At 43.2% G+C, this 13,891-nt stretch overlaps 1 protein-coding gene across 8 annotated transcripts in view; it reads left to right on the top strand.

Annotated features, from left to right (window-relative positions):
• Window positions 1–13,891, top strand: part of LOC137355388 (serine-rich coiled-coil domain-containing protein 2-like) — a 636,521-nt gene that overhangs the window by 447,747 nt on the left and 174,883 nt on the right. For all 8 annotated transcript variants that reach the window (XM_068020385.1, XM_068020383.1, XM_068020384.1 and 5 more), the window contains one exon: window positions 9,501–9,587. In XM_068020385.1, coding sequence (XP_067876486.1) covers window positions 9,501–9,587 — 87 coding nt within the window. The remainder of the gene's footprint in view (window positions 1–9,500; window positions 9,588–13,891) is intronic.

The following is a 13,891-nucleotide window of genomic DNA, read 5'->3' as shown; positions in this document are numbered from 1 at the left end:
TTTGATAATCCAATTGAGATCTTTTGAGCCTATTGCCACTTTTAAATTCATTATTCATGTCAAACTGTATACAAAGAAGCTGAATTCACTTCATAGTTCTATTAGCATTTATAGCCACATTATTTGTCATTAGATTTCAGCAATGTACCATCTTTAATGTTGAAAAAGGTGCTTACCGGGCATAATCAGACAAAAAATGTATATTGAGCCAAAGAACAAGATATTGGAGGAGGAGAAGTTGATGTAAAGTAGGATTTTAAAATGCAGGAGAGAGACGGAGGGGTTTAGGGAGGGAATTCCAGAGAACAGAATGTAAACAACTAAAGGCACAGCTGTATGGGGTGAAGGAAGGGGAATACACAAAAACTCCAAGCCAGCAGAGGAGAGAGTTTTTGGGGCTGGTAAGATTTAAGAAGATTCCAGATTACATGGCAGGGCCAAGGCCATGAAGGGATTGAAACATGAGGACAATAAGTTTGTATTAGGGGTGGTGGGGAACCAGACTTAGATGCACAAACCATGAAATATGTATAAGCAATAAACAGATGGAAAAGATTTTAATTTTACTTTGGCAATTCTACCTTGGGTTAGGAGTTAAACTAATTGAAATTACTTTTCTTGGAGAGAGGAAGATTGAGAGGGGATATGATTCACTCCTCACAATACTGAGAGGCATGGAGAAAATTGATATAATCAAACAGTCAATTCAGTGCAAAGTCTAACCAGTTTCCTTACTGAAATTAAAATAAAAGCAAAATACTGCGAATGCTGGAAATCTGAAATAAAAACAAGAAATGCTGGAACCACTCAGCAGGTCTGGCAGGTCTGGAAGAAGAAGGGTCACTGACCCGAAACGTTAACTCTGCTTCTCTTTCCACAGATGCTGCCAGACCTGCTGAGTGGTTCCAGCATTTCTTGTTTTTATTTATTCTTACTGAAATTGAAGCCTTTGATCTGATTGGGAGTCTGTTGTGCCTAACACGCACGCACGCTACTCTTAAAGAATCCACGGAGTCAGATTGGTGAAAGGTATCTCAATATTTTATTCACACACTAAATCATCAAGTACAAGCTCTCAATACTTGCACAGTAAACTACCCGTCAAGACACGAGGTGATCAGTCTCGGACTTGCGGCTGCTCTTCTGTTCTCTGAGCCCCTGGCTCAGGGTATCTTCTCAAGTGTTCTTCCCCGGGGTTCTCGTGCCTTCCCTAGTTTCAGTCAGGGGTTAAATCTTGTTTCTAAGACCCGCCCCTCTTACTTACACATAGGGGTCTGGTATAATAACATAATGATAATTCCTTATTTGGCTCAGTGAGAACCTGTTCAAAACTTCACAGTTTCCCATTGTCTATTATGAGTTTGATCATATCTGGTGTCCATGACGACTCCCTATATCTGCTAAGTCCAAGGACAGTTTCTGGGATCCTCCTCAATACCTTTTCTTTAATCATATCTACCATTCCTCGGCTATCTGTGTGCTGTGCCTCTTTGTTTTAATTAAGTTCTAAAGTGTTTTTGCTATATGTGTTTTTACTGGGTCTACAAGTCCACCATCCAAATTGTTGAACTGGACCTGCAACATGGTCTCTTATACAAAAGCAAAATACTGCAAATGCTGGAAATCTGAAACACAAACAGAATATTCTGGAAATACTTGGCATTTGGGGAGACAAAGGCAGAGTTAACAGCTGCTATACTGCCATCGGACACCTCTTTCAGACATATCTTTTGTTCCTTTTCTTGGCTTTGTGCCGCAAAACCTTTTGTCATTTAATGTTTCCAGCACTCCGCCTTCCATTTTGTTCTTAACCCCTAAAATAAAAGCAAAATACTGCGGATGCTGGAAATCTGAAACAAAAACAAGAAATGCTGGAATCACTCAGCAGGTCTGGCAGCATCTGTGGAAAGAGAAGCAGAGTTAACGTTTCGGGTCAGTGACCCTTCTTCGGAACTGACAAATATTAGAAAAGTCACAGATTATAAACAAGTGAGGTGGGGGTTGGGCAAGAGATAACAAAGGAGAAGGTGCAGATTGGACCAGGCCACATAGCTGACCAAAAGGTCACGGAGCAAAGGCAAACAATATGTTAATGGTGTGTTGAAAGACAAAGCATTAGTACAGATTAGGTCTGAATATACTGAATATTGAACAGCAGCAAGTGCAAACCTGAAGAAAAACAACCTGAAAAAAACAGTGGGTAAGCAAACTGAACAAACTAAGATGAAATGAAATAAATGCCAAAAAAAGATTGTAAAAAATGTAAAAAGGAATGTAAAAAAAAAAGGAAGAAAAAATAACTAAAAATGACTAAAAATGAAAGTAAAGTGGGGGGCTGTCATGCTCTGAAATTATTGAACTCAATGTTCAGTCCGGCAGGCTGTAGTGTGCCTAATTGGTAGATGAGATGCTGTTCCTCGAGCTTGCATTGATGTTCACTGGAACACTGCAGCAATCCCAGGACAGAGATGTGAGCATGAGAGCAGGGGGGAGTGTTGAAATGGCAAGCAACCGGAAGCTCAGGGTCCTGCTTGCGGACTGAGCGGAGATGTTCCGCAAAGCGGTCACCCAGTCTGCGCTTGGTCTCCCCAATGTAGAGGAGACCACACTGTGAGCAGCGAATACAGTACACTACATTGAAAGAAGTACAAGTAAATCGCTGCTTCACCTGAAAGGAGTGTTTGGGGCCTGGGATAGTGAGGAGAGAGGAGGTAAATGGGCAGGTATTACACCTCCTGTGATTGCAAGGGAAGGTGCCCTGGGACGGGGACGAGGTGGTGGGGGTAATGGAGGAGTGGACCAGGGTGTCGCGGAGGGAACGATCCCTTCGGAATGCTGACAGGGGAAGGGAGGCGAAGATGCGACTGGTAGTGGCATCACGCTGGAGGTGGCGAAAATGGCGGAGGATGATCCTTTGGATATGGAGGCTGGTGGGATGAAAAGTGAGGACAAGGGGATCCCTGTCACGGTTCTGGGAGGGAGGGGAAGGGGTGAGGGTAGAGGTGCGGGGAATGGGTCGGGCACGGTTGAGGGCCCTGTCAACCACAGTGGGGGGAATTCCTCGGTTGAGGAAAAAGGAGGTCATATCAGAAGCACCGTCATGGAAGGTAGTATCATCAGAGCAGATGCGTCGGAGATGGAGAAACTGGGAGAATGGAATGGAGTCCTTACAGGAGGTAGGGTGTGAAGAAGTGTAGTCGAGCTAGCTGTGGGAGTCAGTGGGCTTATAATGGATATTAGTAGACAACCTTTCCCCAGAGATGGAGACAGAGAAGTCGAGGAAGGGAAGGGAAGTGTCAGAGATGGACCATGTAAAGGTGAGAGAAGGGTGGAAATTGGAAGCAAAGTTGATAAAGTTTTCTAGTTCGGGGCAGGAGCAGGAAATGGTACCGATACAGTCATCAATGTACCGGAAAAAGAGTTGGGGGAGGGGGCCTGAGTAGGACTGGAACAAAGAATGCTCGACATATCCCACAAAAAGACAGGCATAACTAGGACCCATGCGGGTACCCATAGCGACACCTTTTACTTGAAAGAAATGCATGGAGTTGAAGGAGAAGTTGTTCAATGTGAGAACAAGTTCAGCCAGGCGGAGGAGGGTGTTGGTGGATGGGGACTGGTTGGGCCTCTGTTCCAGGAAGAAGCGGAGAGCCCTCAAACCATCCTGGTGGGGGATGGAGGTGTAGAGCGATTGGACGTCCAATGACGTGTTTCCAGCACTTTCTGTTTCTGTTTCATAGCCTCTTGTGAACCGTACAGTGAGATGCTTAGTATTTCAAAATAAAAATGTCTGGTTATATTCTCGGCTATTTTGGGTCTAGGTCAAACTTTTGAAAATGCTCAACCGAGCAGATTACAGACCTCCCCTATGAAATATGAGACTAAAATCTTCTTTCAGGACAGTCTGGAGTTAACTGAATGTGACTTCCACTTAGTGTAATTGAACAAGAATGATGGGGTTGCGATGTGGAAAGGCTGCATTTTGCTGCCTCTCCCCAGTTGCCTTGAACCTGCCTTGTTGAAACGCTGCATTCTTTGTGATGGCATTCCCATCACGATGTAAGTGTGGCGATTTGTTATTTATCACCAATAATTATAGCTTATTGTTGCTGTAAAACATTTAGACTTCAGTCTCAGCCCTTTAGTAATAGTGTGAATTCTCCAGTGCTCCAATTGATCTGACGTAGTGTTTTTAAATAAAGGTGTGATATCACATGCACGACTCATACCCCTCTTTAAAAAAAAAAAGAAAAGCACTTTTTTCCCACTGAACATAAGGCTGCTGGAACTACGGAAATGCCCTAGAATCACCCTAGAATCTTAGACAAAAACTACAGAAATTTGCTCACGAGGAACTTTTATCTGTTCAGCACTAATGAATGAGTTACACCTGGAGAAATTCTGGAGAACCTTCTGTACTTGTAGTGGCTCTCTAAAAGCAGGTACACACCACAGTAAAACCAACTTATAAAGTGGGTGGAAGCTGTATGCATTAGCTGGAGAATGATGTTTGAGATAAGGTTCAAGACTTAACTTCCAAACAAAAGAGAGAAAGCAGGGAATTAAAGACCAGTCAGCCTGACGTCGTTAGTGGGGAAAATTCTACAGTCCATGATCAAAGATTTTATAGCGGAGCACTTGGAGAACAGTGGTAGAATCGGACAGAGTCGGCATGGATTTACGAAAGGGAAATCATGCTTGACAAATCTACTAGAATTCTTCGAGGATGTAACTAGTGGAGTTGATGAGAGGGAGCCAGTGGATGTGGTTTATTTGGACTTTCCGAAGGCTTTCGACAAAGTCCCACATAATAGATTAGTGTGTAAAATCAAAGTGCATGGTAGTGGGGATAGTATATTGCGATGGAGAGAATGTTGGTTGGCAGACAGGAAACAGAGTAGGGATAAATGGGTCTTTTTCCAAATGGCAGGCAGTGACTAGTGGGGTACCGCAGGGACTGGTGCTAGGACCCCAGCTATTCACAATATATATTAATGATTTAGATGAGGGAACAAAATGTAATATCTCCAAATTTGCAGATGAGACAAAACTGGGTGGGAAGGTGAGTTGTGAGGAGGATGCAGTGAGGCTTCAGGGTGATTCGGACAAGTTGAGTGAGTGGGCAAATGCATGGTAGATGCAGTATAATGTGGATAAATGTGAGGTTATCCACTTCGGTAGCAAAAACAGGAAGGCAGGTTATTACCTGAACGGCTGTAAACTGAGAGAGGGGAATATGCAACGAGACCTGGGTGTTCTCGTACACCAGTCGCTGAAGGTAAACATGCAGGTGCAACAGGTGGTAAAAAAGGCAAATGGTATGTTGGCCTTCATAGCTAGAGGATTCGGGTACAAGAGCAGGGATGTCTTGCTGCAATTATACAGGGAATTGGTGAGGTCACACCTGGAATATTGTGTGCAGTTTTGATCTCCTTATCTGAGGAAGGATGTTCTTGCTATAGAGGGAGTGAAGCGAAGGTTTACCAGACTGATTCCTGGGATGGTGGGACGAACGTATGGAGAGAGATTGAGTCGGTTAGGATTATATTTGCTGGAGTTCAGAAAAGTGAGGGGGGGATCTCATAGAAATCTATTAAATTCTAACAGGACTTGACAGGGTAGATGCAGGAAGGATGTTCCCTATGGTGGGGGAGTCCAGAACCAGGGGTCTAGTCTAAGGATACGGGTAAACCATTCAGGACTGAGATGAGGAGAAATTTCTTCACCCAGCGAGTGGTGAGCCTGTGGAATTTGCTACACAGAAAGCAGTTGAGGCCAAAACATTGTATGTTTTCAAGAAGAAGTTAGATATAGCTCTTGGGTTTAAAGGGATCAAAGGATATGGACGAAAGTGGGAACAGGTTACTGAGTTGGATGATCAGCCATGATCATAATGAATGGCGGAGCAGGCTCGAAGGGCAGAATGGCCTACTCCTATTTTCTATGTTTCTATGTAAAACATGGAATGTTATGATGCTCTGTTGTTTTTCTTATCATGCACCTCTCTTCCCCCAGGACAAGGTAACATATATCGGTACCTGGTATGCTGCCTGCTTTTTGCCAGTGCCCATCAGCAGTGCATGACAGTGAATTCGGTTGATGCCCACTCCGATTTTCCATGAATGGAGATGGCTAATCTCAAACGGTTGCTTCCCGAAGCACTGAACTGGGGTATTGAATCTGCTTCTCTGCTCCATGGTGATCGTCCAGTTCTGTCCCTGTCAGTTGGATATTGTTCCTTCAATCAGCAATGTATTTACCTGTCAAAATTCCAGAAAGCCGTTAATAATTTAGTTCAAACTCAAACTTATGTGCAATGTTGAAAAAGCTGCATCAAGGTCAGTCTTCAAATGTAATTTCAGGCTCTTCTGAAATGTACAATGAGACTCTCAGTATTTTATGTTCATTTTCCCACTAGCAATAGAGTCGCATTCTCATGGTGAGCTGTTGGTGATAGGATTTTAAAAAGCTCATTAGCTTCTATGTCCTATTTTTATTGGGTTCTTTTATGTGAAGCAGAATTACAGTCACCAATAATTACAAGAGGACATGAAATTGAAGTATTAAGCTAAAACCTCCTTTTATAGGACAGTTTTGCAGCAAATGGAATAATGCTGCACTTTGAGTGCAATTAGAGTAAGAGTGACTGGGGTATTTGTGGTTTAGCATCAATGATTACAGCTTACTATTGCTCTAAGATATTTAGACTTTAGCTTCTGAACTGAATACTATTTTTAAAGTAGTCCCCAGATGTACAAAAACATGCAAGGACATGCTGACTTTGCAACTTTAGAGATGCAAAGTTAAGGTCATCTTCACATTGCATCAAAATGGTATGTTCCAACTTGTTATAACTGCTAAAACCAGTGTTTGAAGGGGAGAAGGAATTTTGCTGTTTACCAGTCCTGGAGGTGGAAGCAGGTGAACTGCCTATAAAAAGAATGAAAGGGCAGGTTGAGAGTATATAAAAATGAAATGAGGTGGGGAAAGTGGAAAGGTCAGTAATTCTTGCTAAAAACAAATCTTTCATATGAACCAGTTTTGATGAAAGGTCACAGACCTGAAACGTTAACTCTGTTTCTCTCTCCACAGATGCTGCCTTTTCCAGCACTTTTTGTTTTTATTTCAGATTTCCAGCATCTGCAGTATTTTGCTTTTATTTCATATAAACTTGCTGTTCAGGTACATAATCGTTCTGATTTACCTGAAGATGTACTGGAACTGATACAGAAAACTTAATTATTCTTGTGCAACATTACATAATCATGGTCTGATATTAGGATCATATTGACAATGTAAACTTACTGATATACATGGACAAATTTATTTTTGTGAAATGTTGTTTCCCAATCTAAAGGGTTCAACCACATTGCTATCGCAACTGACATGCTGTATTTAAAATTAATTTCTTGACTATTCCTTGGCTGAGCTGATTAAAACAGTGAGATAGCTGTGCTTTGCAGACTAGAAAGTTCCTAGGTTTACAAACTGCAGCCTGTACTGTATTAGCAGATCTCAACAATGAGAGAGGGCAGTGATCAGAATACAGCAACGGACTGGCAACCCTGGATTAGGGAGGGGAAATTCGGCATTGACTCCCAGTCCCAGAAGTGTGCAAGTGCAGATGTTAAGTGAGGACAACATGGGCTCTGCACTTACGCATCCCACAATCAGAAGTTGGTTGCTGGTAGTTGCTATTTGGGCACGCATTCAAAGACTGGCCAGCACCGATGCAACTTCTCCCCTGACCAGGAATCTTTGAGAGAGGGGAATGCAGCGGAAGGAAAAGCAGGAAGAAAAAGAAAATTCTTTCTTTCTTTCTTTCTTTTGGGCCTCCTTATCTCGAGAGACAATGGATACGCGCCTGGAGGTGGTCAGTGGTTTGTGAAGCAGCGCCTGGAGTGGCTATAAAGGCCAATTCTGGAGTGACAGGCTCTTCCACAGGTGCTGCAGAGAAATTTGTTTGTTGGGGCTGTTGCACAGTTGGCTCTCCCCTTGCGCCTCTGTCTTTTTTCCTGCCAACTACTAAGTCTCTTCGACTCGCCACAATTTAGCCCTGTCTTTATGGCTGCCCGCCAGCTCTGGCGAATGCTGGCAACTGACTCCCACGACTTGTGATCAATGTCACACGATTTCATGTCGCGTTTGCAGACGTCTTTATAACGGAGACATGGACGGCCGGTGGGTCTGATACCAGTGGCGAGCTCGCTGTACAATGTGTCTTTGGGGATCCTGCCATCTTCCATGCGGCTCACATGGCCAAGCCATCTCAAGCGCCGCTGACTCAGTAGTGTGTATAAGCTGGGGGTGTTGGCCGCTTCAAGGACTTCTGTGTTGGAGATATAGTCCTGCCACCTGATGCCAAGTATTCTCCGAAGGCAGCGAAGATGGAATGAATTGAGACGTCGCTCTTGGCTGGCATACGTTGTCCAGGCCTCGCTGCCGTAGAGCAAGGTACTGAGGACACAGGCCTGATACACTCGGACTTTTGTGTTCCGTGTCAGTGCGCCATTTTCCCACACTCTCTTGGCCAGTCTGGACATAGCAGTGGAAGCCTTACCCATGCGCTTGTTGATTTCTGCATCTAGAGACAGGTTACTGGTGATAGTTGAGCCTAGGTAGGTGAACTCTTGAACCACTTCCAGAGCGTGGTCGCCAATATTGATGGATGGAGCATTTCTGACATCCTGCCCCATGATGTTTGTTTTCTTGAGGCTGATGGTTAGGCCAAATATTAGGAAGGAAAAGCAGGAAGAAAAAGAAAATTAATCTTAAATATTAGAGGGGTTTACATTTTAAGAGAGTAAACTCAGTCATTTGCTAGAAATGTAATCAGCAACAAACTGCTGTACATGTTAATTTATCACCTTGGCCTGTGAGCTTGTCATGTATTTGATGTAGTTGCCATTTATTGGATCAGGTATTTTAGGCAACAGCAATGATCATTAAAGGAATTTATTGATTATTACAATTAAAATAGATGCAAGATAAATGCCACTCTCACAAGCACTTTTAAATATCTTGTCGTTCAAAAAGAACTGTGAGTGTTTTGGGTTTTTTTCCAAAATCTTTTGCTGAAGACGACCTCTGGGGAGATTCACTCCCCTTCTCTTGTGAACGTTTTATTACCTGCTGCCGTGTGATTCCATTAACTCAGTGAAAGTGGACACTATTTCTGTGCAAATACGGGGTGGACAGCACAGCCAAGACAAGTTCTTCCCGCACACTGTGTTTGTGCATGCACACTTTAATCAGGACTCTGCACCCTGGACTGATTTTCCTGACTCTAATGCATGGGTGCTGAGGCCAAATGTGCCTCCTCTGCCTGTTTTTACCCTGGCAGAGTGAACATGGTCTAACAATCGAAATCAGGATTTCGTTGCTCAATGCATAGCTAAACCGAACAGGACAAACTTGCAGAGTCACTCATTGAGCTTTCTCTTATCTTGTCCTTTGTATATAACTTGTCTCAGATTCCTGTATCTCTGCTTGTTTTTCAGAATGACAATGGTTCCCCAGTAAATGACCCGATTTCTGTAGTATCACCAACACCAGAACAAGCTGAGGCCATAAACTCTGCAGATAAGGTAAATTGTTCTCTTTGCTTCATATGCAGGGTATCGGATATAGAAATATATTGAAGCACAGTTTCTATAGATATATGACTGAAACCACATGAAAATAAATGTGAAATATTCTGTTTGGTATTGAAGTTTAATATAATCCATGTTATATAACACAATGCATTGTGGTACACACACGACCATTGTGGTTACATAAATCATCCGACTTCTCTGCCTCCCAAACAGGAAAGTGTTTACAAAATTTTTCTGCATAAAGTTGGTGCTCTTTCAAGGAGTTGTATAATTAAAATCATCATAAACTGAGCACAGCTCTGTACAAATAAGTAGGAATAATAGATTAGGAATTACATTTGTATCCAAATTTTTATTGTGCTAATTTGGTTCACGCTCAAGTTGTCCTTCATACTCCATAACCAGAACCAATGGGTTTTCCAAGGGCAGAACACAATGCAACACAGTTCAGTTTAAATTTATAGCCACTATTGCATTACTTTTATATAATGTAGAATAAGGCAATGATTAAATTAATCATCATGAACAATACCTTGGCATGAGCACAATTGAGGCCTGTGGAGAAAATAACAGGACTAGCAGGGTAGTCCATGAACCTGTCCACACACATCCCCTTGTTAGGTGGCACTGGCAGAAGATGCGCACATTTCCATCACCCCCCCCCCCCCCCCCCACCCCCACCAGCCACCCATTGAGAATTTAAAAATCCATAACAAACAGTGGAATCCCAGCATAATTCTTCCACCCAAATTTATGGCCCCTTTCCTTGGTGGAAATCTGACTTCCTGCCCTCATTGGCCCCAGGATGTTTGTGTCCCTTTCACTTACAAAGTAAAGGGCATTATATCGCTCAATGCAACACAGTAAGTAACCTTCGACTCACCACTCTTTAGCCCCGCCTTTATGGCTGTCAGCCAGCTCTGGCGATCACTGGCAACTGACTCCCACGACTTGTGATCAATGTCACAGGATTTCATGTCGCGTTTGCAGACGTCTTTAAAGCGGAGACATGGACGGCCGGTGGGTCTGGTACCAGTGACTAGCTCGCTGTACAATGTGTCCTTGGGGATCCTGCCATCTTCCATGCGGCTCACATGGCCAAACCATCTCAAGCGCCGCTGACTCAGTAGTGTGTATAAGCTGGGGATGTTGGCCGCCTCGAGGACTTCTGTGTTAGAGATACGGTCCTGCTACCTGATGTCAAGTATTCTCCGGAGGCAGCGAAGATGGAATGAATTGAGACGTCGCTCTTGGCTGACATACGTTGTATGTTGAGTTAGCAGCAACATTTTCCTGCAAGTGGGCACTGTTCTGTGTATTAATATAGCATTGCAATTCCACACAGCTGTAAAACAGTTCCGAGCTTCATCCCACTATATTCTTAGTATTGTTTCACTGTTCTGTAATGTGGTTTAAAGGTATTAGTCTTTATTCTCAAATGTTATATGCCAGTTTCTAAACAGCTTGTGCTTTTTGAATCACACAAGCTGTCTGTGAACAATTAATTTCTGAAGATTTATTTCTGCTTTGGGATCGCTGAGATCCCTTGTACCACAGCAGCTTCTTACTACAGTACAAAGATACATTTGTCATTTCCCAAATGGCATTGCTTCATCTCTCCCTTCTCTCCTTAATAGATGTTTCTTTTATCTCTCGTGCCTACCCTTCTAAAGCCAGTTCATCCACATTTCTTTCTCCTTGCTCTTCCCTTTCTGCCATTTCGGTCTCTGTCCTCACCAGGTGTTGTACTGTCAGCAGTTACCCTGTCCACATCTTTTGTGTTTCTTTTTCTAAAGTGCTCAGCCACTTTTCTCAACTATGGAGGTAAAGCTAACAATAGGTGATATCCACACAGTCCACCTAACGTCCCCTGTCCTTGCTGCCTCCCTCCCCCAAAAGGTTGACCTCAAAGTTTTAATTTACAAGTAATCTCCATGTCCTCGCTGCACCTGGTCTCTGCAATCTCCTCCAGTCAGTATTGTCTCCCAGCTGGCACAAACTATTTTTCCAACTCTGGCTGATGGTGTGTCATCCCTTCCTCTGCTGCACTATTGCTGGCAGAACCCTCAGCTGTCACAGCATTCTGGAACCTACGTGCTGAACCTGTCCATCTTCCTACCTTCGAAAGCCCTCTCAAATTCTGCCTCTTTGACCATAGTAGTAGTAGGTATCTGTCGGTCTCAGAAGATGGCGGACTGTGCCTGGGGTGTATGTCACTTCTGAGTTGGACTATGGTCTTTGACCATGCTTGGCCTTTAACTGTTGTAATACTTCAGCTTTGGCAATACCGCTTTTGAGAAGTCCTTTGGGATGTTTTTCCATGTCATTAGAAATGCAAAGTAGTAACTATTGAGCACAGCGTTGCATGTTTTACATCATGACTGAGCTTCGCACTCTTGTTTGATTCCACAACAAAAATCTTTGTAATTAAAAAAAAGAAACTTTTCCTTTTTCATGAATAATTCAAGTTTGAAACTACCAAGCTGAAAATCACATGTAGTATACGGAGAGCATCACCAAAGTGCAGCGAGTTGCCAACAAGTAATCAAATTAAATACAATACAGGGAACTGTTAGATGATAAAGTTTCTTCAGATTATTCTTTAAGAAAACTTAAGAGACCAGTACAAATTGTTGTTCTTTTCACTCTTTCCCTCCCCAATAAACATTTGGGATTGAATCAAGCTTCTAAACTAGCACTAAATTAGAGAAGGGAGATGTTATTTAAGGCATAGGTATTTGTTGTTTTGTTGGAAAGCCATTCTTAACTCTGTTTTATGTTGAACTTTTCTTCACTTTGAGCTCCATATTTATTTTTAACTTCTTTACTCTTAATGAACTAGTCACAGCTATCCAGTTATCTGTTCTGGGTAATCTGGTGTACTACTTCTGATGACAGCTCAATTTTTCAGTTCAGTAATCCAGAGACCTGTTTGGTGGCTCCATCACAGCTGGTTCCAACCTCAGTTGAGAAAACGAGTGAGCTTTGTCGTTGCATTACCATGGCAACAGCAGAAAATGGCTGCTTGGATATGAATCAGGGCAGTATCTCACTGACAGTACGCAACTGATCTTGAGCGTCACAATGAACTATGCGTGCTGTGGCCTAAGTAATGCAACCCATGCACGTTCTTACACTTGAAGGTGGTGGACTTGGTAAATTCACCAATTTTTTTTTTTCTTTTTGGTGAGGGCGGTGCAGTGGGGAGAGTCTTATGCAAACAACGTAACAGGACCAGTCAACTCAGCCACCAAGATTTTTTTTTTGTTCGTTTCTGGGATGAGTGTTGCTGGCAAAGCCAGCATTTGTTGCCCGTCCTTAATTGCTCTCTTGAACCACTGCAGTCCATGTGATGTGGATAGCCAACCCTAATTGCCCTTGAAAAGGTGGTGATGAGCTGCCTTCTTGAACCACTGCAGTCCATGTGGTGTAGGTATACCCACAGTGCTGTTAGGAAGGGAGTTCCAGGATTTTGACCCAGCGACAGTGAAGGAACGGTGACTATAGTTCCAAGTCAGGATGGTGTGTGACTTGGAGGGAACTTGCAGGGGTTGGTGTTTCCATGTGTCTGTTACCCTTGTCCTTCTAGGTTGTTGAGGCTGCGGGTTTGCATGGTGCTGTTGAAGGAGCCTTGGCAAGTTGCTGCAGGGCATCCTGTATGATGTGAATACATTACTGGCTTCTTAAATAGAACTTGCTTTAATGTACTTGTTTTGTAAGTACAAAGTCAGCTGTTTCTCAGTTCATTGCCTTTGATTTCATTGCGGTCTGGTATTCACTTCTGCCGTTCCTCAATATAGATGAGTTTTTAAATGTTTTTGCGAGCATGAAGTGAGAACACTGAAGCTGCTTTAAGAAACATTTTGGGATGTTTTGTTATGTTAAAGATGTTATACAAATTGTGGCGGCACCGTGGCGCAGTGGTTAGTACCGCACCCTCACAGCTCCAGTGACCCGGGTTCGATTCTGGGTACTGCCTGTGCGGAGTTTGCAAGTTCTCCCTGTGACCGCGTGGGTTTTCGCCAGGTGCTCCTGTTTCCTCCCACAGCCAAAGACTTGCAGGTTGATAGGTAAATTGGCCATTATAAATTGCCCCTTGTATAGGTAGGTGGTAGGGGAATTGAGGGAAGGTGGGGATGTGAGAGGGTAAGGGCTTTAATGTAGGATTAGTAGAAATGGGTGGTTGATGGTCAGCACAGACTTGGTGGGCCGAAGGGCCTGTTTCAGTGCTGTATCTCTAAATAAATGCAAATTGTTTGTGTTGGATTAAGCTTGTTTCCATTTGGATACCTTCA

This window comes from Heterodontus francisci, chromosome 42 (genome assembly GCF_036365525.1).
Source record: "Heterodontus francisci isolate sHetFra1 chromosome 42, sHetFra1.hap1, whole genome shotgun sequence".
In the NCBI taxonomy this organism is placed as follows: domain Eukaryota; kingdom Metazoa; phylum Chordata; class Chondrichthyes; order Heterodontiformes; family Heterodontidae; genus Heterodontus; species Heterodontus francisci.
This window is presented reverse-complemented; position numbering and strand designations above follow the sequence as displayed.